Below are 23975 nucleotides of genomic sequence, written 5' to 3'. Positions count from 1 at the left end.
GTCTGTGGGCCATAACCAGCTGAGGCGGCCGGAGGCTCTCAGATCTGACCCCAGAGCAGGAGGCTGTGGCCCTCCTCCCCGTCTTCCTCACATCCCTCGGTGTCCAAGGTCCTGCCGCTCATACAGCAGTGGCATCTTTGGACTTGCTTCGTTTCAGTTAGTGTGCTAGCCAGTGTGCTGTCTGCTCTCGTCACCATGGTGATACAGCCTTCCTACCATACTCTACTCTGGCCTTTTGGTACTTGGGAGAAGAGCCCAGTTCCCCAAGGGAGCGCTGGAGGCTCCAGGGCAGTGGAGAGGAGGATGGGGTTGGTAGCCAGAGGGGTGAGGTCCTTCTGCCCCTCTCCCCTCCTGGTGGCTCTCAGCCCCTCAGCTGTCAGTCTTCCTTCGCCTGGTGGGAGTCCACATTCCTGCCTGCTGGTGCGTGCTTGGGAGCTCTTGGAGGGCCTCTGCTCTCTGGAAGGCTCAGGAGGGATGCATGCCCACAGCCAGGTGTGAGCAGCTGACCCTGTAGGGGTTCACAGCCTCTCAGGTACCTCCTGAAATGACAGAACTAACTCAGAAAAGTGTCCCAGTGCCTCTGGAGTCCATCACTGACCAAAAAGAGCTCCGTAGCCACTCAGAAGCAGCAGGTGCCCGCCTGCCAGCCTCCCTGCACCTGTGGCAGGACTGGAGTCCAGCTCCAGGAAGGCGTGGGGCCGCCGGGCTGCTGGGGGTGTTCCTGCTTGGCTCCGCATCTGAGGCCTGCTGGGCGGTGGTGGAGAATCAAGAGCACCACACTGAGTGGGCGCTGGCAGCAAGGCCTGTCCACTCCAGCACGGGGCACACGTGGACACCTGCCTGCCAGTTCCTTGGCCTCTAGGTCTCGGCTCTGTGGGCTCTTCCTCTCCTCCTGGCTGGTCGGCAGGTGCCTGCTGTACCAGGGTCCTTGAGCTGGAGCGGCTGACCCACACATGCCACCTGCCTTGGGCCTGCGTTCCCTTCTCCCAGGTGTGGTGCCTGCAGGGCCCAGGGCAGTGGCCAGCTAGCCCACAGGCCCTGTCCTCGTTCCTGAGTTGAGCGTCGTAGAGCAGGCTGGCCTGTTCCTCATCCTGAGCGCCCCCTGCGTGAGTGAGTATGTGTGAGTGAGTGTGTGTGGTGGTGGTGGTGGTGGTGCACATTTTCAGAGGTACCTGGGTTGAGCGTCCTAGAGCAGGCTGGCCTGTTCCTCATCCTGAGTCCTGGGTCTTGTCGACTCACTCACGGGCACCAGGTGCAGCAGCCCACTACCCATGAGGAGGTGGCATGTGCTTGGAGAGTGGCCACCTGCCAGGGGTCCAGGCCTGGACCCTTTCCCCACAAACCCAACATTGTTAGGGGCCCAGGCCAGCTACTCCTTGTCAGGACAGCTTGGCCAGCACACAGGTGGTAGAGGGGGCATCCCTGCTGCTGAGGGTGGTCCTGTGTGAGTGGCAGTAGGTTCTGGAAGTGGAGCCAGAGGTCTCTCCCACTCAGAGGTGCTGCACAGCCCTCCCCAGCCAGGGCACCGTGGGGATGCACCTCGGAGCTGGACTTGCCTCTGCAGCCTGCCTCCACCTGCTGTCCTGACTGCCTCCCCTGTTTCTTGGGTTAGGTGGGTTTCTGGGCTTCCGCCCCCAGCTGGCTTTTCTTTCTTTCTGTCTTTTTTTTTTTTTAATTTTAATTTATTTTTATTGTAAACAAGTGGGATACATGTTGTTTCTGTTTGTACATGGAGTAACAGCATACCATTTGTGTAATCATACATCTACATAGGGTAATGTTGTTTGATTCATCCTGTTATTTTTTTCTCCCCCCCACCCCTCCCACCCCTCTTTTCCCTCTATACAGTCCCTCCTTCCTCCGTTCTTGCCCCCCTCCCACCCCCCATTATGTGTCATCATCCGCTTATCAGTGAGATCATTTGACAATTGGATTTTTGAGATTGGCTTATCTCACTTAGCATGATCTGCAATTTCATCCATTTGCCTGCAAATGCCATAATTTTATTATTCTTTATAGCTGAGTAATATTCCATTGTATATATATACCACAGTTTCTTTATCCATTCATCAATTGAAGGACATCTAGGTTGGTTCCACAGTCTGGCTATTGTGAATTGAGCAGCTATGAACATTGATGTGGCTGTATCTCTGTAGTATGCTGATTTTAAGTCCTTTGGGTATAGGCCGAGGAGTGGGATAGCTGGGTCAAATGGTGGGTCCATTCCAAGTTTTCTAAGGAATCTCCACACTGCTTTCCGGAGTGGCTGCACTAATTTGCAGCCCCACCACCCAGCTGGCTTTTCTGACGCTGATCTTTTGGAGCCCTGTTATCTCATGGTGGTCGTGTGTTCTGGAGAGCTGAGCTCACAGCACAGAGCAGGTTCTAGAATTGCCTCCATGTGCATCACTGAGTGTGAGGCTGCCCTGGTGTGGGAACCCGGCCTCCCACAGCATACCCAGCCCTGCGACCAGGCGACCTGGAGACGCATCACATTGCACGTGGCCCACGGGGTCAGCTTGGGCTGTGGCCTTCATGGGCCTGTGCCGTGTTGGGGAAAAGGCCTCCCTCAAGCCTAAGTGAAGCATTGGCTCAGGTTGCTGCACTTGGGATCCAGAGTCTCTGGTTTGGGCCCTGTAGGTGCCTAGGGGAGCCTGGTCTGCCCCTGCTCTGCTGACCAGGATGAGAGCCGTGCGGATCTGCCCCTCAGCCTGCGTCCCCTCCCTCCTGCCTTCCCCAGCCTCCCGGCTCACGCTCCCTCACAGCTTCTTGTCGTCTGCATGTTCTGTGGACAGTGAGAGCTCCGAATACCTCCTGTGAAGGAGTGTGAGGGCACGCCTAGGTGAGCCAGGCCAGGGCCCCGCACCTGGAGGAAAGGCGAACCTCTGGGTGTGCCGAATCCTGTGGTGCACACCGCCCACTCAGGCCGCGAAACGCGTTGGTGGTTGTTTCGGTGTTTCTGAAGCAGAACAGGTGAACAGCGCCAAGGAGGTGTGCGCCAGCCCCATGCCCCACAGGCCTCGGGTGCTGGAATAGGAAGACTCAGATGTTTGGGGACATGGTGTATCTCGTGGCAGCGTTCCTGAGGGTCAGGACAATGACGTGGTAACATGACAAGGGGTCCTTGTTCTTGGGACACAGGCTGAGATGCCGCACGTCTGCTAAGTCTCTGTTGTCTCAGAAAAAGGTGTGCGTGTGTGCACACCTGCGCTGGAGGAGAGCCGAAGTGGACGTGGCTGTGGCGAGGGAGTGGCTCTCGGTGCTGTTCTCACAGAGGTGCCCACAGAGGTGGGCTGGGCCAGAACACGTCCCGTCTTCTATGCCCCAGGGAGGAAGGCTGCAGAGCCAGGACCTGCACCCTCTCAATCCTGGGCGCCCGGGTGTGGCTGTGGAACCGCAGCAGGCAGGTCCCCGCTCTGCCCACCTGCCTGGGGCATCGTGGGAGGCTTCCTGGTGCTCTCTGAGTTCAAGCAGGAGGTGAGGCGAAGACGCTGTGCCTGCCCTCTGCTCTGCCTCTTGGCTCGCTGGCCTCAGTGTTCTCAGAGCACACCAGACAGGCCCAGAGTGCCTGGGCTGGGCACAGTCCCCTGGGGACAGCCGAGATTGCTGCTCCAGGTGGGCTGCCACCATCATGCTCTTTCTAAAAGCTCTGAAAGCATCGTGGTGAGTGTCTGCCCTCGTCTCTTGAGGGCCCTTCCTGGGATCTCGGTCTTTGCCCCACAGCTGCCTCCCTGATATGGCCCTCTCACCTGTTCCTCCCGCACCTTAACCTTGCTCGTGAAGTCCAGGCACCTTACTATGCTCCCTCTGTGCCCATGTCACTCTGGTGCCAGCCTCTTCCTCCCCTCGTTGGGCTCACTAGAGACCAGATGGTGGCAGGTGCTGGCTCTTGAGTGTCTCTGCTTCCTCCATTTGGTGTGTTCAGTCCCCTGGGTGAACTTGCCTTGGCTGGTCATGGACGCTCTGCGGGGCCACCTGGGCACCTGCACCTGTCCTGGTACTGGGGTTCTTGCCAGGGTCTGTGCATATTTTTGAGGTCATTTGGAACATTTTTTTTTTCCTGGTTAGCAGCAATGAAAATCAATAAGGAAGAGAAGTAGATGTGACTGAGCCTTGGTGATCCCTCCTGCTCAGGATCCCAAGGTTGGGCAGAAGCCAGCTGCTGCCAGGGCAGTGGCCAGCCAGGACGGAGGCTCCACTGATGTGCTGAGAGCGACCAGGCCCGCCTACCTGCTGGGATGACCGAGCCACCCTCCCTGCTGGGGATGCAGAGCCTTCTTGGAGACTCAGGTCCTATTAGCATCAGCAACTTAATTTATCAAGTTCTTGCTTTATCTTCCCAGCAGACGCGGATTAGCCTGGGGCTCCCAAGGGGATCTGGCGGTCAGATGCCTAGGAGGGGCCCTGACTGAGGCTCCTCCTCCATCAGAGTAGGCCCACAGAGCACCCTGAGGCTCTGGCCTCCCACGTGGTCTCCAGTGCTGGCGGCACCCCCTAGTCTGCCCACTTGCCTTGGTTCTAGTTGCTGGTAGACTTTTTGCCTATGGTGGGAGATGTGTATCAGGCAAGCTAGCTGTAAGTGGAGCTGGGGTCAGAAACTGCAGCTCAGAGCTGACCGCTATAGCTGCTGTTTGTAGTAGCCCCACGGTGGACACAGCCTAGATGCCAGCCGTGGATGCCTAGGTGACAGGTGCAGGTCCTCCATTAGGTGGCGTGGTTGCCAGCCAGCGAGGAGAGGAGGTTCTGACTGCTGCACAGCATTGGAGGCCTGTGCACACGGCTCAGTGAGAGAAGCCCGGCGCAGAAGGCCACACGTTGCATGAGGCCTTTTTTATAGAAAGCCCAGCCCCAGCACTGGGGGTGGGGCTGTGGGCCCACTGACCTGCTGTGACTGCAGAGGAGCTGGGACTCGGAGCGTGGAAAAGGCCTGTTCCGCAGGGTGACAAGGCCCTGCAGGCCACGGTGTAGGTCCTGGGCCTGCAGCTTCTTCCAGACTCTCCTGGCTCTGGTGTCGTCTCCTTGCTGGTCCCTAGGATGCTAGGCCTTCCAGTCAGGTGGTCGTGAGAAGTGAGGGCACAACTGGCCACCAGTGAGTGTCCCCACGTGTCCCTGTGGCCTGGAGGAAGCAGGGTGTGCATGCTGCTGCTCGGCATGTGTATGTGTGCATGCCTGAGTTGCCAGCGTGCGTGTGTTCCTGGGGCGAGGTGGCTCTGCTGGCCTGCACCTGGCACCCCACCTGCCCATTCCCCTGGGAGGAGGGCGTTTCCATGAGAGCTGACTCTCACTCTTGCACTCAGACCTGGGGCTGTGTCCAAGGTCACTGACATCAGAGACCTGTAAACCCTGGAACTGGTGGACTGCGTGCTGGCCTGTGGCCGCCTGGCTCACGCTGGCTTGATAGAGGTTGGCAGGGAGGGCGCCTTGTTTTCTGAGCTCCGTGTGCTTTCAGATCATCCCAACTGATTTGCACTGCCTGTGCCACCTACGTGTGCCCCTTGGGTGCCCCTCTCTCGCCTCCCAAATTCCCACATGCTCAGGGACCAAACCCTCCTCCGTCCGTCACCCCCCTTATTGTAACCCCTAGGTTTCCGCCCAGCCCTGGGGCAGAGAGGGCTGACTCACTCCCTGGCTGTGCTGGGGGCTCCTCCCACTTCATGCTTTCCCAGGCCAGCACCCTGGGGTGGGGCCTGCTGTTGCTGGTCATTCCTCTGAACACCAGCACTCTGGCAGGCCATCGTATGACGGCTCTGCACACAGGCTCACCTTGCCTCCCTTACTGGACCTCACCTCCCACTGAGCCCACTTTTTCCAGTTTAGGACCCACCTGTGTTGTGGCCCCAGACACCAGGTCCCCAGGGGTTTGGCCGGTTAAGACCAGCAGCCCCCTCTTTCTCTCCTACAGGGCGGGTCTGGGAAGGTCTGCCTGTGTGGTGGGTAAGAGGTCACAAAGCCCACCCACAAGAGTTCAGCCTCGTATCTCTCCAAAAAGTGGTCCCCACTGACCCTGAAGCCCTGCGCTAGCCTGTCTTCTGGACCCATGAGGACACAGGACAGTGGATGGGACTGCCTCATTGCTCCCCTGGCAGAAGTTGCTGATGGTCAGGGTGCAGGGCACAGGAGCCGTGGGTGTGCCAGTAGCCCTGCAGGGGTCGCGTGCTGGTGTGGTTTTCTGCAGCTGCAGGTGAGCTGCGGTTGAAAACTCCACATGGCTCACATCGCACGTGGCTTGGGTTCCAGATGTCCTCCACATGTGCCCTCTGCATGGCGGGGGCTGCAGGGTTGCACTGCTGCCTGGTTGGGGACTCTGGGGCCCACATCTAAGTGCCTGCCTGGCCTGGGCGGAGTAGTGGCCGTTGTCCTCCTTGGGGCTCTGACCCTGTCACCTGGCGGGGATCCTGCGAGAAGCTCCTGGCATCATTAGTTCTTTTTTTAAAAGATTTGCTTTTAGGGCTGGGGAGATAGCTCAGTCGGTAGAGAGCTTGCCTTGCAAGCACAAGGCCCTGGGTTCGATCCCCAGCACTGCAAAAAAAAAAAAAAAAAAAAAAAAAGATTTGCTTTTGATGACATCATTTTCCAAACATCAAATTGGTGTGTGTAGCCTTCCAAAGGTGGGTGTGTTTCCTATTTGGTCTTGACATCGACTCTTAGTTCTGGATCCTAAAGAAGGTAGTGAGCTGTGGGTGCTGCCGCCCAGGGAGACTTCCTGCAGAGTGTGTTCAGTTTGTCTGGAGGCCGTCTCTCTGCCTGTGCCTCAATTCTGATTTATGGATTCCATGGCCCCTCTCGAGGGGCAGTGGAGACAGTGACTTAGGGAAGTCTGGGTGCATGCGACCCTCCAAGGGTCAGGGCAGGGCCAGCAAGGCCAAGGATCTGAACAGGACCCTGCCTGGGATAGACTGGGCCCTTGAGTCACCTCTGCCTTTGACCTTGGATAAAGGTACTTCCTGGATGCTGGTGGGACCCTGAGAGCCAGGAGGTGGGTCTGAGGCCCCCTGAGCCACAGGAACTCCATCAAACAAAACCCAGAGTGCTTCCCTGGGGGCTTCTGGTCTCGGAGGTAGCAGCCATTCATCCTGGGGACTTGGAGATGAGAAGAAGCAAAAGGAACCTCTGAGCTGCTGATGGCTCATGCCCTGACCTCCGAGCATGGGGCAGTCTGGTCTGTAGCTCTGTTTCCTGTGTGTCCTGTTCTCTACATGCAGGACAGCGTCCTGACGGTTGGCAGTGGCCTGGCAGCTCAGATGGAGTGACTGAGGCTGTGTGGCAAGGAGTGTGTGCCCGCAGGAGCTGTGCCTTCTCCCTGTGGGTCTGTGTCCACTGCCTCAGCCACACCCACTTGTTTGTCCCAGGGCTGGCCGGCCTCAGGCTCACCTCCCGCCCTTCAGCACGGAGTTTATGTCCATCACTTGTCACAGCCTTGTCTGGACACCGAGGCCACTGTAGCAGCAGCACTTCTCTCACCTATGGGTGCAGTTTCTAGGGCCTCCACTGCACCCCAGGGCCCGTCATGTGAGGACTTAGTGCGAGTGGAATGAATGCTCTGCAGGGACGGGGATGGCCTGTGCCCAGGTTTCTGGCTCTGGGCACACTAAGTTGCGGTGCAGGTTGTCGAGGTGATGGAGGTGGTTTGTACACAGCTCCAGGGGCTATCTCAGAGTGACCCTGCAGAAGGTCGTGGGCCAGCTGTGTAGAGCTCTTTGTGGGCTGAAGCTGACCGGGGTTGAGGCCCAGCTCTGGCCACCGTCCAGCCTGCTGACATCGAGCCACATGCTTGGGGCAAGGAGGCGGGCACAGCCTGGTTGCACGTTGTGCCGACCGTTGGAGAGAAGTGTGTGAAGCGCCCCGTCCTCCTTGGCATTGAGTGTCCTTGTGGTCACAGGGCTGAAACACCCTACTGCTCCTGGAGACACTGGACACCCCAGAGAAGCCCCTCCGAATCCAGATGAGCCCCTGGAGGGAAGTGACTTCTGGGCCTCGCTGTGGCGAGTGTCATCTGGTTAGGCTTCCTGCTCGCTCTGGTTTCAGCAGACCCCACTGGGCTCCTGGGGCTCCCCATTGGCTGCCCTACCTGCTTGAGTCAAAGAGGCCCCCTGGGCCTCATGACCGTGGAGTGCCCAGACATGAGCAGTGGGGCAAAGCTGTTTCAGACGGGGCTCAGGGACAAGACTTACCAGAAGATGACCTGCTCTCCAAGAGGGGACAAGCCCTCTCGAAGGGCACTGAAAATGACCACTCAGAATATATTTGCCAATCAGTGGAGCTTGGCAGGATCACTGGCTCCAGCCCCTCTGAAGCCAAGGAAATGGGGCCATTTGCCCAGCGGCGTTCTTCACACAGGGCTGACGTGCAGGCGGTGCTGGAGTCTCTGGGCCGGTGCTGGTGTGTGCTCCTGGCTCAGAGCTGGTTCCTCAGGCACTGTTTGGGGTAGGTGCTGGGCACTGCCCACATCTCGGTCTGACTGAAAAGGAAGAAGCGTTCTGAAACCGTCCTGGGGGCCCTGTCCTCTCTGACAGGAGCAGGAGTTGGGCGGGACGGTGCTTGGCAGTGTTCCTACAGACCCTTCAGGTAAGGGGCAGGCATCCCAACATCCAGGAGACCTGGACACCTGCCCATTCTGGAGTGGGAGTCTGGAATGGGCCTTATGGAGAGGGATGTGAGCTAGTCTGGACATCCAGCCTGGAAATAACCCCGCCACTGCTCACCTCCACACTGCCACAGTCCTCCTGCCTCCTTCTGCCCTCTGCAAGTGGGCCAAGGGGACATGAGCATCCCTGAGGGGCCACTGCCCTGGAAAGACATGCGTGGAGCCTGGTGAGGGCCCAGGCTGCCTCGGGGTGCCCACTCCTCCAGGGCCTGGAGCCCCAGTGCTAAGCTAGGCCTGGGAGGGCCATGCTGCCCGCTTCCTCATTCTTAGGGTCAGAGAGGGACGCAGCCCATGCCCGACACCTGTGCCCCTCAGCGTTCCCTAAGGGAGGCTTGCCACTCTAGTGCAGGACTTGGTTCACCATTAGCCTCCTTCCTTGGGCGGGTGGGTAGTGTCTGAGTGTGAGGTGTGTGCGGAGCCGCGTGTCCTCCCCCAGCTTGTGCCCAGGTGAAGCAAGTTTGCACAGCTGTCACTGCCTCTTGTCTTTGCCATGAGCATCTGCTTCAGTGCAGACATTTGAGGTCACCCCAGAGATGCCAGGCATTCCGTGCATTTGAGGTCAGAGTCCCTGTCCTTTTAGAATTTTGTTTCCCTTTAACAGCCACTCTCCTACCCCTGTTGCCCACCCCCGTCCCACCGCAGCCCCTCTACCTGAGGTGATGATGCCCTGGACAGCAGATTTGAACTTGCTGGGCAGGACCTCCTGTGGCCCCAAGACCAGCATGGCCTGCCAGCATCAGTGCTCTGGGGAGAGGAGCGGCTGATGGTTTCCAGTGTCTCACCCCTTTCTTTCCTGCTGTCCTGCCCTCCCAGGGGATGTCCTCTTCCAGATGGCTGAAGTCCACAGGCAGATCCAGAATCAGCTGGAAGAGATGGTGAGTCTGGCCTCCAGTGACCACTCCTGGGTGCAAGGGGTGAATGCAGGTGGGCAGGGTGGGCAGGCTCCAGTGCTGCATGCTTTGGCCGCGTGCCCATGTGGGATTGAGCATAGGCCACGTGAGCCATGCTGAGCAGTCTGGGAGATGACTCTGGAGGTTTGGGGACAAGAGGACCCGGGAGCATTGTGCATGGGATAGGCCAGGTACCACACTGCGCTGGCCTAGGAGCCAGGCATGGACAGTCAGCGTCAGCCCAGGGAAGAGTCTTGTGTGCTCCACACCGGCCCCTGCCAGGATCCAGTGCCTGATGCTGACAGGCCAGAAAGCTGATTTCCCTGGACTCCCCTGACTGCCATTTGAGGGATGCTGGTTGGACATGTCTGGTCCAAGGTGAGGGGTTGCTGGGTCTTCCCAGTTTCCCTTCAGGTCCAGCTGGCTGTCAGCTCTTCTCTCCCGCTGCACAGGTCAGTGGAGAAGGGCGAGGGCAGACAGTTGTTTCCTTTTGGGAAAGTGGACTTCTGAAACCAAGGAGGGCCAGATTGTCCTTTGCTTGGGACTTAAATCCAGTGCTCTCTCCCAGCAGCTTCCTGGCTTCATGGGGCCCAGGTCTCTTGGGCACCCTGTCCAGGGGCTCCTGCACCAAGTTGGAACTGACTGCAGGTCTGTTTTCTCCCATGTCCAGCTGAAGTCTTTTCACAACGAGCTGCTCACACAGCTGGAGCAGAAGGTGGAGCTGGACTCCAGGTACCTAAGCGTAAGTACGCCCCACCCGGCCCTGCGCCTGCTGCCTCCCTCTGCTCTCAGACCCTTCTCCCTGTGGAGGTTCTCAGCTCCTCTGAACCCCCTGTGCAGGTAGGCGCTTCTGCTGAGTGCCCCATGCCTCACGTGTGACCCTGGGATGCCCACGTTATCCTGGAGGTGCCACGTGCAGTGCCACCTCTCGGCCACTCTGGTACAGTGGATGGCATGACTTTGCCACTTTCTCGAAGCTTCACAAGTGCCTCTGGTCTGTTGTTCCTCTGTCCTTGCTCCTTAACTGGTGGCAGTATCTACCCTATGACCAGGGCCCTTCCCAGCTCTGATTTTCATCTTCGGGGTGTGGAGACCTGCTGTAGGTGGGTAGGCCCAAGGTCTCCAGCTGTGACCCCCACGTAGACTGCGGCTGAGCACCTCTGCCGTTCTGCTGCCCAGGCTTGCTGTGGCCTAGGAGCCCAGGAGGGGCTGGGAGGGGCGTGGCTGAGCTGCTCCTGAGGCTCACAGGCCCCTTGTTTTTGTTGTCGACTCTCAGGCTGCACTGAAGAAATACCAGACAGAGCAGAGGAGCAAAGGAGACGCCCTGGACAAGTGCCAGGCTGAGTTGAAGAAGCTCCGCAAGAAGAGCCAGGGCAGCAAGAACCCACAGAAGTACTCAGACAAGGAGCTGCAGGTAGGACTGCACCTAGCTCACCTGGCCCAGTCGCCAGGCTGACCCGCAACTCCAGTGGGGCTCTTCTGCAGAGCAGAGCCTCACGCTTTCAGCAAGAAATGAAGGTGAAGCTCCCCAGCTTGCCCCCAGAAGAAGTGGGCAAGGCCTGCTTTGCTCTCTCAAGTCTCCCAGCAAGTGCCAGCATCCCCCGACTGGAGGATGGCCCGCTGGGCCCAGGGCCTTCACCTGACTCTCACTGAAGGTTCTTGGCCACAGGAGCAGGAATCCAAATTAAATCCTTCCCTGGTCCCTCTGGATTCTGCCCAGGACCCTGGCCCCAGATTGTTACCCTAATCAGCTAGTTGCCTGCCTCAGGCCTGGCTGGTCAAGGGCATCCATCCTGAGAGGCCCTCTCTGCTGCTGCTCTTTCACCATCCTCCCAGCGGTGCAGTGCTATGTGCTGAGTGCTTGGGCTTAAGGCTTGTGGTCCAGAATGACACCAGTTGTACAGCAGAGCTCCCACTGGTGTTCCAAAACAGCAAACCGGGCACCCCGTGCCCACTGCAGAGGTTGTCACAGTGCAGACAGGGAGGGAAGACAAAGCAGGATGCCTGCTATTTGTGGAGGAGACACCAGGAAAATCCCAGCCAGCCACAATAGAAGTTTCCAGAAACACCCTGGGAAGGCAAGGGTGTGGCTCTGGGGTTAGTCTCTGTTCTGGGGCCCCACCTGCCTGCTGTTGGCAACACACACCTGCCTGGATGAGCGTGTGCAGATGTGCCCACAGTCCCTCTGCCCTCTCCCTGGAGACCAGGACACACTTCTGTACTCCCGACCGTGGTGAAGCTGAGCAGGTCTGAGCAGCATGCAGCCCTGTGGGGGTCACCTGGTGGGTCTGGGTAACGGAGCTGAGAATGCTAAGGAGGAAACAGCACAGCAGGGGACAGGGCCACTGCAGTCTCCTGCTCAACGAGTGCATTTCTTGAAATGGCAGCGGCAGCCCATGCCTCCCTCACATGGGGTGCATTTCTCCAGTTCAGTCTCTGTTTTGGTCATTTTTAATGACCTGTGGCTGACTCTAAGGGTGCGTGCAACTTGAGGCTGTCCCAGATCACCTCCCTGAGCATCCTGAGGATGGGAGTGTGGTGAGCACAGACACGCATGCTTCAGCAGTGCCTGTCTTCCTCTCAGATCTTTGATGCTGGCCACCATCTTGCACAGACAGCGTCCCACTGACTGGGAGGGTGGTGGCTTCCCCTACAGGCGCAGCTAGGGCCTGTCCTCCCCGCTCTGGTGACAGCGTCACTGAGACGCCGTTGGCACGCCTTACAGAGCCAGCAGTCTGGTGGTCTGAGCATGTTTGCAGTTGTGGACCATCACCCCGGGCAGCTTGGGGCGTTTCCACCCCCTAGAAAGAGCCCCGTGCCCTGGCCAGGCACAGCTGCGCACACCTGTCATCCCAGTGACTCCAGGCTGAGGCCGGAGGATCACAAGTTCAAGACCAGCCCGCAACTTGACCCTGTCTCAGAAAAGAAGTCTGCAGGTCCGCTCGCTGGCCGTGCACACATAGCCCTGAGCCTGCCAGCAGTCAACTCTGGTGTCCTGCGTCCTCTGCTCCCCACAGTACCACCCTGCCATGTATCTCCGGAGCCCTTGTTCTGTGAGTTCTGCTTGGACTCCGCTGTGCAGCCTCAGGACCTGGCTTCTTGTGCAGAGGATGTCTTTGAGGTCTGTCCATGCCGTCATGTGTCCATGTGCCGGTCCCTTTTGTTTTGAAGTAACCAACGGCTTTCTCTGCATCTAAGCAGCCTCTGTCCTGTGGATGCTCTGGCTCTCCAGCTTAGGGCCAGGTCCTACCTCCATCAGTGGGCCCTGAGCTGTGGCCAGGGTCACTGGGAGCCATTGGGGAATCTCCAGCTAAGGGCTGAGATGCAGGCCCGCCAGCCTGAGATGCCCATGTCTACTGGGTCACCTGCTCCACTTCCCTTGTTTCCAGTGCCTGCCCACCTCACCTCCTGATGACAGCCTCTTCAGGGGAGCACTGACCACATACTCTGGTGTCTGCCACCCACACTGCTCCTCCCTGGTCCCCGGGTGGGCCCTGATCCCAGTGGGTACGTTTGTCCCTTCACTGTGTCTCTCGGCATCTCCTTATCTTCCTGTGCGACACCCAGGGTTGTACTGAGGATGGATCCCAGGGTGCTCTACTGTTGAGCTACGTCCCTAGTGTTTTTACTTTTTATTTTGAGGCAGAGCGTTACTAAGTTGGTGAGGCTGACTTCAAACGTGGCTCCTCCCGCCTCAGCCTCCCGGGTGGTGCCACCATGCCCAGAGGCCCTTTCCTCCTTGCAGACTTTAGGCCTTGGAGGGTCTGGTGCCTCCTTCCCATCTGAGCTGACCTCCTGGGGCTGGGCACAGAGGTGACCTGATTGACATCTAGTCCTACATCAGTTTCTGTGGGCTCTGTGGTCTTGGGTGTAAAAGTGGAGTCTGTAAAATGGGTGGTTGTAAAACCGGGGTGGCTCTGACTGCCAACAAGGATGCCCTAGGCACCAAGTACAGCGTGTGTGGTACCGGAACTGCAGCTGCCCGTGGCGGGTGGCCCTGGTGGTGTAGCGTCCCTCCCACAGTAAGCGCTGGTGGTGCCCGTCCATCAGGCACCTGGGACTGAGTGTGCCGCATGGCTGGTCTGAGCTCTGGGGTGGGTTTGCAGGCCTGGAGGGTGAAGGTGTGCCTCTGCTGCCGCGGTCAGCCTGTCCTGAGGCTGCAGCTGAGGGCTGGGCGTGTGGGGAAGAGCGAGGTCCGCTCGGTGGTGCCTGCCCAGCGGGGCTTGCTGAGGCCACTGGTCTTGCCCTGTGGAGAGCGAGGCCAGCAGGAGTGGCCTCAAGCCAGTGTGAGGGGCTGGGTGCTGGGTCTGCAGGTCACCCAGGCCCGCCTCTGGCCCAGCCGCACTGCTGAAGGGCTCTCCCTGCCTGCCTCAGCCACACTCTGGAGGCCCTGGCCTCACGGCACCTCTCCAGAGAGCTGTCCAGGGCTGCCCTCCCTTCCCAGGTGTCAGGCCACCCTTGGTCTTCTGCTCTGCTCAGGACGCACCTCCCAGCCAGGCCTGTCTGCCCTGCCGCATGGCTCTTCCCAAGCTGCCCAGCTTCAATACACGCATACCTGTCTGCTTGGTACCGCCTTCTGCGTGACCTGAAGGTGCCCCCAGACTGGACTGTCCTCAACTAAGCGTAGCCTCTGGGTCCTCTCTGAGCCTCAGTTTCCCTGCCCGTGATGTGGGGCATCCTGCCTGCCTCCTGAGCAGGAAGAGCTGGAAGAGTCCCTGTGTGCTCGGCTTCCCTCCAGATCCCCGTCTTCTGCTTCTCTGAGAAACAGCCAAGTGTTTGATTCCCCAGGTCTTCACTTGACAGCCAAGGCCCCCAGGGCAGGATGGGTCTCTCCCGCTTTTCTCCAGCACCCTGCTGCACCCCTGGCCAGGCGGGCCGCTTGCTGGGTAGCTTATAAGTCTCGATTCTTTTATTTTTATATTTTGGGCTGCTAGGAATGAAACCCCAGGCCTGTGCATGCTAGGCCACACTCCACCCCTGCCATTTGATTTTAAGGGTGGAAAGCAGAGGGGCCTGTGGAGCAGCAGGACCTGACCCCAGTGTGGCAGAAGCCCAAGAGGCCAGGCGGGTGAGTTTGAGGAGGTGGGGTACTTGGTGTGCAGCTGCTCAGGGACCTTTGCCCCTGGGGCATTCCTACTGGATCTCAATGCCTTTGCAGACTTGGCAGGGCCTGATTTCTGCTTTAGTGTGTGACTGCTGGGGCCTTTTAATATGGCAGCAGCACGTTACCCTTCTGAAGGGAGGAAATGCCCTGGGCCAGCAAGCTGAGCTGGCTGACCACTCCTCCATGCAGGCCCACCCCCTGCATGCAGTCCAGAGCACTGACTCTGGACTGGCCTCTTACAAGTTTTTTTTGGGTCTGACAATATCGGCAGGTCCTTGTTACTGGGGAGAGGGCCTTCCCGTCCACGTGGAAGTGCAGGTTATCCGGAGACCTTTTCCCCATGTTTCCCCCTTTCTTAGAGTTCGAGTGCTTCCGGCTGACCCACAGGGAGGCGCAGTAGCCAGGCCTCCATAGGGCTCTGCTGGGGGCAGTCTCCAACCAGATGGCCATTCCCTGCACCATCCTGGAGACCTGTCTGTTCCTCAGGATGCTGCATCCACTAGACTTGCTTGCTGTGTCCTAAGGTGGCCACCACTTCAGGTGTGTGCCTGTGGGTCATCACTGACAGGAGCAGTTGTCCTTGATCCTGGAGCAGTTTGGGGAGGCGAGGTGCGCATGCAGTTGCTGGGGTGGCAGGTGGCACCTGGGTTCTGTCCTATTTGGGCCCCTGGGGCCACTTCTAGAGCTGCCTAGCATGTAGGACAGTGGGGTAATGACCACTGGGAGTGGCCTGAGGTGTGTGCAGTAGAGCAGTGGAGGCCTCGACTCAGCTCCCCAGTGGCTCCCACCTGCAGAGGCCCCTCCTTTGCTCCCATGAGATGTCCTTTCTGGTCTTGTCATCTCCCAGGCTCTGTGTTCCTCGCCTGGTGGGCCAGAGATGAACTGGGCCTACCGTGGTGAGCCCCCTGGGCAGTAAGACCAGAGGAGGCTGGTGAGGACACCCGTGCATAAGAGGTCCCATGGCTGGTACAGGGTCACCCTGGGGTCCTTGAGCAGTGCCAGAGCCGGAGCCCATGCTGGCTGTGGTCACTGCTGGTGGAGGTGCAGGTGCAGGAGCCAGGATACCTGGGTCCTTGCCCCCTGGTCTTGCCAGGTGTACCACAGGCTAAAGGCCAGTCGCAGGAGCAGTAGTGACATGTAGTTAGGTACGGTTTCCTCCTCACCCCTGTGGCGAGAGCATGTCTCGATAATCGCCTCTGAGGTCCCTGGCGTGCTGGAGCCTGGTGCTAGCCGGGACACCCCTCTGGCCTCTGCATCCTGCTTTCTGGGGCTCCCAGGACAGCAGCTCGCCAGGGAGATCCTGGGGCCACCACAGGTCAGGGCTGAGCTCGAGCTCACAGGGTAGCAGCGCATGCCTGCGGGGGTCCCCCACCTGGCAGAGAGCCCTGACGCATGCTACCCCCCCCACCAGCCTCTCTGCTGCTGGACCCTGCCAGAGGCTTGTTCACATGCAACGGTGGCCAGGCCTGTGGCCCTCGTTGGACCTGGGGCAGGCCATGCCCAGAGCAGTGGTCGCTGCCCAGGCTGTGAAAGGGGACGGGTGAAGCTGCTTGGGACCTGAAATCGCCCAGACCCTGCCCAGAGAGACAGCAAGACCAAGCGCCCACCAGCCACAGCTGCCGTGGCACAGGGCTCCACCAGGCCTGCCATGAACTGCTCAGAACACGCCGCGTGTTGGGATTTCCACAAAAAGCTTTTTAAATTATAGGTCAGGGAATAGGAGCACAGAAGCATTTGGGGCACTAATTGGGACAGGAGAGTGTTATGTAAGAGAGGACGTGAACAAAACCCCAGGGCCTGAGGTCACCCTGCCCACCGCGGGCCTTCACTCCCCAGTCCTCCTATTTGTCCCAGGCTGGCCATCCAGGCTGAGGGAGGTGCCTGACCATGTGGAGCAGGGGGCATTCTCCTGGGGCATGGTAGACCCCACAGGGCAGAGGACACTGTCCAGTAGGCTGTGAGTGACACCACAGACCCCAGTGAGCCCAGGGGTGCCGCCTCTTGGGGTGGAGAGGGGGTGTGCATGTGTCCCACCTGCTGATGGAACCCAGGGCAGGACGGGAAGGGCCATGACGGCTGGCCATGCAGCTGAGGATCCCCTGCACTGGGCAGCAGCTGCAGCCCAGGTGGGAGAAGGGGTGTCTGGCTCTGCAGGACTGGTGGCCACGCATGGCCCTTCTGGTGAGGGACGCCAGCTTTGGGGAAGCCAGGCCCCGCTGCACCCAGCTACCCACCATGTGGGAGGGCAGGTCACTCCACACCCATGGTCTCCTCCCTGACTCCCCATAACCCACCCTTCCTCGCCTGACTAGCCCCTGTCCCTCAGGGATGTCACGCTGTCCCAGTGTTCTCAGGGCCCCTGGGTGCTTCTGGCAGGCTGCCCGTCCCCCGCAGCCGTGCCTCCAGGGCCCTGTTCTGCCTTCCGGGCTGGGTCCTGCTGGGACTGGGGAGTGGCACTGGGAGGAGCCAGGCCGAGTGGCGCAGGTCTCCCCGGGGCTCTTTCAGGGCCGGATCTCCTGGGTATTTTGGCCCGTTTGACCCCTCCCCCAGCCTGGCTCTCATCAGGACAAAGCTGAGCACAGTAGGAGGCGCTGGGTGGGAGTGCCCACACCCCAGCCAGGCAGCGGTCATGCCTGTAGGGAGTCCTCAGTCATGCTGCCTCTGCAGTGTGCTGGGTGTAGGAAGTGGGGTTCGACCTTCTTCATCCACGTGCAGACTGGGCACTGAGGGAAGAGCACCCACGACCCCAGCTTGGGCCCCAAAGCCTCATGGAAACCTAGGAAAGCAGTGGAGGCAGGTGGACAGACCAGGAGCAGGCATGGGGCAGAGGCAACCCTGCTTGGAATGACCTGAGGCATCAGCCGACCTGCCAACTGAGACGAGAGTGCACGGGCCCTTGAGCAGCCCTGCTCGACACACCTGGGCTCCTGAGCAGCCCAGTCCCTGTAGCTGCTGGCACTTGTAGGGACCTGCCCTACCCCACCCCACCCTCTGGGGCCTTCCTGGGCTAAGGTGGAGGATGCCCGTGCCATAAGGGTACCAGGTTCCCTGCCCAGGTCAGTCTTCACTTTCCTCTCCAGGACAGCACGGGAAGGGAAGGCAGGTACGGCACGAGCTGCCGGCCATGGGAGAGGAAGGGTGCAGTCCCCTGTCCAGGTGGGATGCTTGCTGAGAGGCTGTGGGAGTCCCTGGGTCCTGGAAGACTGCTCCCTCCCCTGTTTGCCAGGATGTGGGAGTTGGTCAGCAAGGGGCCAGTCGTGCTCCTGCCCACAGGCAGGCAGCGGAAGGGTTGGCAGATGGCTTGGGCTCCTCCAGGATTCTCGGTGGTGTCCCCTGTGCTGGGTTTGTGTGCTTTAGGCCCAGACTCCCCGCTTGAGGTCTGAGAGAGAGATTGGTTCTATTTAAAGGGGTGTACAATTAACTAAGCAAAGACAAGACAAGCACAGTTACAGTCTTCTAAGATAATAGTGCAGGCTGGGCCGCAGCAGGCGTGATGGACAGCCCGCTCCTGGCAGCAGAGCTCTCCCTGCAGAGGCAGCCTGGACAGATGCGGGCTGCAAGGAGGTGAAGCCACCCCTGGGGTCCTTGCTGGGGAAAAAAAGGAGTATGGAGAAAGCAGGACCACCCTGTTCTCTCGGGCTCTGCATCTGTGCTGCCCCAGGGACTGGGTGGCTGGGGAGGGAGCACTCTGCCTCTCCCAGGGCCAGCCACCTGGACATTGTGCCAGGCGCCACCTGGCCCTTGGCATGGCTTGGTCTGTGAGCCTGCAGCCGTGCCAGCATGTTGCAGGTGTGGACAGGAGGCCATGCTTCTTTCTGCAGCCCTGGGTGCCTTGGCATTTGTGCACTGGGACAGCACTGGGCGATGGGGACCTGCCGCTCCTGAATACCCCTGTGGTCTGGTAAAGCTCTGGGCCCTTCCCCAGGAACACGGAGACCCCAGAGCCGTGAGCCTGAGGTCTGCCAGAGGAGGCTGCGCTCTCTTCCCTGTGTTCCTGGAACACATTTGCCTGAGTGTTTTCTCCTGCTGCACCTGAACACCTGAGGCCAGGTAATTGAAAGAATGGGGACTTGTTTAACTCCTGGTTCTGGAGGCTGGGAAGTCCGAGCACTTGGAGCCGGTGTTGGACGAGGCCTTGCTGAGGCATCGTGTGGAGCACGTGTGCCAGGTCAGGTTCTCCCTCTCCTCTATGTGCATGCTGCCGTGGGGGCCTCGCCCTCGTGGCCTCCTCTGGCCCTCCTTGCCTCCAGAGGGAGCCCTGGCCTGCACCAAATGCCCATCCCAGGTGACTTTGGAGGTCAGGTTTCTGTCATGTGCACCTCAGCAGGACTCCTCGCAGGGTGGAACGGCCAGCCCTTCCGCTGCCTGCCTGTGGGCAGGAGCGCGACTGGCCCCTTGCTGAGCCCTGGCTGTGGCCCTGATCCTGTGGGCTGAGCTGAGTGCCTGCCCTGGGAGCCACCTCCACGCTGCCCGCCTGTGGCCTGGTGCTCCAGCTTCACACGCTGACCTGAGCGCAGACCCTTTGAGGCCAGGGAAGCCCTTGGCTGCAGAGCCACTTCCAGGGACCCGTGCAACACACTGAGGGTTCTCACTGTCTCCTGGGAGCCATCGGGGTCTCTGGTGACGCTGAGGCCCAGCTTCCCATGCTCATGAGCCGCAGGACACCTTCAGGGACAGCCCAGGAGTCTGAGAGTGTGTTTAAGCCGCTGCAGCCTCAGACGAGGTGAACCACAGGGCTTCAGAGTTTTCCAGAAGGCCCTTCCCAGTCTGAGTCACTGCCAGCTCTGAGAAGAGGGCACACGTTCCAGTCACTTCTGCCTTCCAGGATTACAGGGCTGTTGTGGCCCGGGTGACGAAGTGGGTGTGCACTGTGGGTCTCGGTGCTCTCAGCTGGGTGTTTCTATAGTGCTGTCACCATAGCACCCAGTTCAGCAGGGAGCCACAGGGAGGGGACAGGAGAGACTTGGCCTCTGTGGGGACCAGCTTCTGCCATTTTAAGTGGCTGAACCATCAGCACTACAGGCCTAGGCTGTGTTCTGTTCTGCGCACTGTCCAGGAAGCCCAAAGGCTCCTGCACACAAGGCACCTGCCTCCTGGGGCTCAGAGCAACCGGGATCCCCACAGGGGTGGCTGCCACCTCCTTCCTTTCCCTGCCCGCCTCAGGAGGCAATACTCCTTCCCTGGCCTAGATTTCCAGGATCTGCCCAGCAAAGTTGTGTCCTCTCTGTGAGGAGTTAGTCTGGAAAAGGAGGTCAGGAGAGTTGGCTGTTCCTAGACAGGAGCACAGCACGTCGCTAGCTGGCTTAGCTGTGCCGAGTCGGGCTCGACAGCTGACTGCTCACAGGACCGAAGTGGGTAGCTGCCCCATGTCCTTGCCACTCTCCTGTCTGGCCTTGGGCAGGTGGTTTAGGGACTGCTCCTGTCCCTGCCCCCTGGGATCCATGGGGAGACTTAGGGGGCTTGTGCTGCCCGCTCTCTCCCCTCCCTGTGCTCCTGGTTGTGACCTGTGTGTCTTCCAGCCATTCTCAGGACTCCTGTGTAAGTGGAAATCTTAAAAATAAAACACCACTCCCTCCCGACACTGCAGGCCGCCAGCCCACGCTAACGAGGCCAGTCCCCGTGCGCGCCCGGGGCCTCGGCCACAGTGCAGAGGCAGCGCGCAGCCTACAAACCCAGAAACCAGCTGCCGGTGGGCGGCCGGCTGGCTCCGGGGCCTCAGTTTGGAAGGTGCTGTTCTCGGGGTGAAGGACCCAAGGGCCTCACGTCCTCGTTTACCCCTGTGCTGGGGCCACCATTCCAAGTGGTGCCATTCCTTCTCCGGAGTCCCCTTAGAAGGTGGCTCACTGGACGAGAGTGACGTGGGGCCATGGCACTGGTGTCTCTTCCCTGGCTCTTGCTTTGTCAGCACCTCAGCTCCCCTTCAGGGCTCAGGGTCTCATGCTGAGCCCCCTGTGGCCTGGACTGTGGGTGCAGCTGTCCCCCAGGCCTGGCTACCACTAGAGCAGTCTCCTGGACTGGAGGGTGCATGGTGACTTGAGGACAGGTCCGACTGGGATTCCCGCCCTGTCCCTCAGGAACCTTGTACCTCCCGAGCTGCCCACTTAGGGCTAGCCATCAAGTCAGGCTGCCTTGTGGTGTGAGTTCAGGACCAGGGGAGGTGCCCTCTTCCGGTTGGGTTGAAACATGAAGGCCACAGTGTCAGTCCCGAGCAGCTGGGATGCAGCATGTGGGCCCTCCAGGTGGCCGCAGGCTGGGGCTGGTGTGTTGCCTCTGTCACCCGCCCTTCTCCCTGAGCACACCCTGCCCTGTCCAGACCCCTCTACCCTAAAGCTTGGGAAAGAAACTGGCACTGAGCCTGGGGTGCATTCTTCTGGGCACCCTCCTCCAGGGCTCCCAGGAGTCCTGGGCCACACCCCTGGGGTGCCTCAGATCTGAGTGGCTGCCCCCCACTGGAGAAGGTGCCTCAGTGCAGGGAGGTGCTGGGAGGTCGAGTGTGTTGCGTAACCACAGGAAGTGCACTCAGCTGAGAGGAGGCAGGAGCAGGTCCAGGAGAGCCACTTGCTCAGGCCCCCCGACCCGGTGTCCAGACTTCTGGCTTCCTGCTTGCCGTCCTGGGTCCTGACAGGCAAGCCCTGCAGCCACTTGGGAGAACCACAGCCTGTTTCTTGGGACTGTGGCCTGAATTTGGTAGTGGGGGTGGTAAGCCAAGCTACTTTGAGGCCCATTTAAGTCGCTCTCCCAGAAGGGAGGACAGAGCTCAGTGAGGGGCCCACAGGGCACAAGGAGCCAGGTGTCTGTGTGCAGTGTCAGCCCTGGGCAGGCCTGGACCTTGGGACAGAGTGTCCTGCTCACACTGGCAGGCAGAAGTGATGCACTGGGGGCCACTTTGGGGACTGGCCCACACCCAGCTAGGCTCCTCCCCGACCCCAAGCTGAGCCATGCTGGAGATGCACCAAGAGAACAGCCTGCCCCTCGATCCCCTTGCCCACTGGCTCAGTGGTCGACCCACGCTGAGTCAGCTCTGAGGCAAGGCTGAGTCAGATGGGAGGCGCCCCTACCCCCTGCTGGAGGACAGGAAGTGATTCTGCAGAGGCCAGTCCTGGACAACTGGGTACTGTGGACACTGCTCCAGGCCTGGTCAGGGTGTAGCCTGAATGGGGTGGTCACAGTGGGCAAGGTGAGACGGGCCTGGGGAAGGTTCTGGGCGCCTGCCTCAGGGGCCGTAGCGACCTCGACGGCCACCCCTGGCCTGTGGCATTTTGTGAGTAGGATGCTGTCTTTGTCAATCCCCCAGCCCAGGTGACCTGGTGCACTGCAGTCACTCTCCAACACGAGGCCAGGTCAGCCCCAGCTGACTGTCACGGTGGCTTCAGGTTGTGGGTTAGGAACCACAGGAGCTGCTGGGTGGGTCAGCCATGCCCCCTGTACTGATGCCACACACCACCAGGCTCGGGTGCGTCCTCTGCCAACCGAGTCACGGAAGGGACAGCAGAGAAGGAGGAGAGGGGATGTGCTCCTCCCCAGGGGGTCGCAGTCAAGAGCCCTGGGGCTGGCCGCCCGTTCGCTCTGTCGGGGCTCTGCTGCAGGGGTGGGACCTGGCAGCACCCACCTGCCAGCAGCCAGGCTCCTGCCTCTCGCAGCCCTTCCAGCTCCCGCCCGACTCCTCCCTGCACACTCGTCCAGTGGCCACTCCTGTCGGGGGGTTGCACATCCTGGTTTTGAGGCTCTTTAAGGTTGCGATGGAACACACACACCTCAGCCACTCCTGAGCTTGCAGTTCGGGGACGTGAAGCACCTTCTTGTTGACATTGACTGTCACCTGCACCCATCTCCAGAATTTCCCCCCAGTGAGAGACTGCTCCCCCAGCCCCGCTAGTCCCATCGGACTCCAAATCGACTTTTCCTTGCTTGCGTTGGTGTTGTGGGACCCTCTTTCCTGCTGTGTGCAGCATTGGTAGTTGGGTCTGGAGGTTCGTTGGGGTGAGATTCGGTTGAGGTTTTGGGTTTTTTTTGTCAAGTACCCTTCCTAGCTAGATTGCGGGTCCACCAGGAAGCAGGACAGCCATTGGGGGCCACGGAGTGTGTGCCCTGGCTCTCGTGGGTTCCGTGGGCTGACCTCAGCACCCATCTTTCCTGAGCCTGGAGTGCTTCTGGGGCTGAGGGGCTTTCCACAACCACTGTGTCTGGACATGTTCCCAGCCCCTCCCAAGGAGACTCCCACGGAGGCCTCAGGGTAACACTGAGCTGGAAGGTCAAGGTTATGGTGACCCTCACCTGTGTGGGCCCTTCACCCATGTGCATCTTACTCTTGAGCACTTGCCCCTGCAGGGAACCAGTAAGAGCTGCTGTCCCCACAGCTGGCTTCTACTCGCTCGTGAGTCTTTTGGCAGAACAGGGTACCCGGGCTTCACCTGTCCTACTCCCCACTCACTCAGCTGAGGCACCCAGAGCTCCTCCCCACCCACAGCAGGCCCCCAGTGTCCCCATGGCAGGCGTCCTGCAGCTCCTGCTTGAGGAGAGCTGCCCCGGGCCATGGGTGGGATACTGGGCAGCTCCAAGCATGCGTTTCCCCGCCACAGTTGAGGCCACACACAGGAGGTGGCCCAAGGAGGCAGGTTGGACCCTCTGCCTGGGTCCCACGGGTTGGCGTGAACAGGCGTGCCAGGAGCGGCTGCTGGGACGCGGTCATCAGCTCTCCTGTGCCCTGACGTCACACTGCTTCAGCCTCCACTCTGCGGGAGCAGGACCTGCCCTTTAGATCCCACGAGCTCTGCTCACTGGCTCGGCCTCTCCTTCCTGCCCGCAGTACATCGATGCCATCAGCAGCAAGCAGGGCGAGCTGGAGAACTACGTGTCGGATGGCTACAAGACGGCGCTCACGGAGGAGCGGAGGAGGTTCTGCTTCCTGGTGGAGAAGCAGTGTGCCGTGGCCAAGAACTCTGCCGCCTACCACTCCAAGGTGAGTGCCCGGGGCTCCGGGCTCTGCCTGCTCGTGGCTGGGCCGCTGGCGGGCGTGAACTAACACGGGGCCACGTCACAAGTGTCGCACCTCAGCCGTGGGCCAGTAATACTGGATTAAACATCCCTGCGTGCTCCGGTTTCTCTTGGGGACACAGTTCTAGAGGATTACCAGATCAAAGGGTGTGGACGATTTGAAGGCCTGCATCAAAAGTTGCTGGGTGCTTTTTAAGAGCTCAGGTACTGAGGAGGGCTCAGAGACTGGGTTTGGGGCCTTCTAGAACATCCTCGGTACATCTGTCCATGTCTTGGTGAGGCAGGCTGGTGGCAGACTGGATCGCGGCCCCCAGTGCTCCTCAGTGGGCGGGGTCTCTGCGCG

The 23975-nt window shown here is 59.9% G+C and overlaps 1 protein-coding gene across 6 annotated transcripts in view; it reads left to right on the top strand.

Annotated features, from left to right (window-relative positions):
- Baiap2 (BAR/IMD domain containing adaptor protein 2) overlaps positions 1 to 23975 on the top strand; it is a 64137-nt gene that overhangs the window by 26270 nt on the left and 13892 nt on the right. For all 6 annotated transcript variants that reach the window (XR_007107692.1, XR_007107691.1, XM_047544545.1 and 3 more), the window contains exons 4-7: positions 9458 to 9519; positions 10205 to 10276; positions 10811 to 10948; positions 23445 to 23597. Coding sequence is in view for 4 of the 6 variants with exons in the window: in XM_047544545.1 (XP_047400501.1) it covers positions 9458 to 9519; positions 10205 to 10276; positions 10811 to 10948; positions 23445 to 23597 (425 nt within the window). In the remaining 2 variants the exon portion in view is untranslated. The remainder of the gene's footprint in view (positions 1 to 9457; positions 9520 to 10204; positions 10277 to 10810; positions 10949 to 23444; positions 23598 to 23975) is intronic.

Source organism: Sciurus carolinensis, chromosome 3 (assembly GCF_902686445.1).
Source record: "Sciurus carolinensis chromosome 3, mSciCar1.2, whole genome shotgun sequence".
Classification (NCBI taxonomy): Eukaryota; Metazoa; Chordata; class Mammalia; order Rodentia; family Sciuridae; genus Sciurus; species Sciurus carolinensis.
This window is presented reverse-complemented; position numbering and strand designations above follow the sequence as displayed.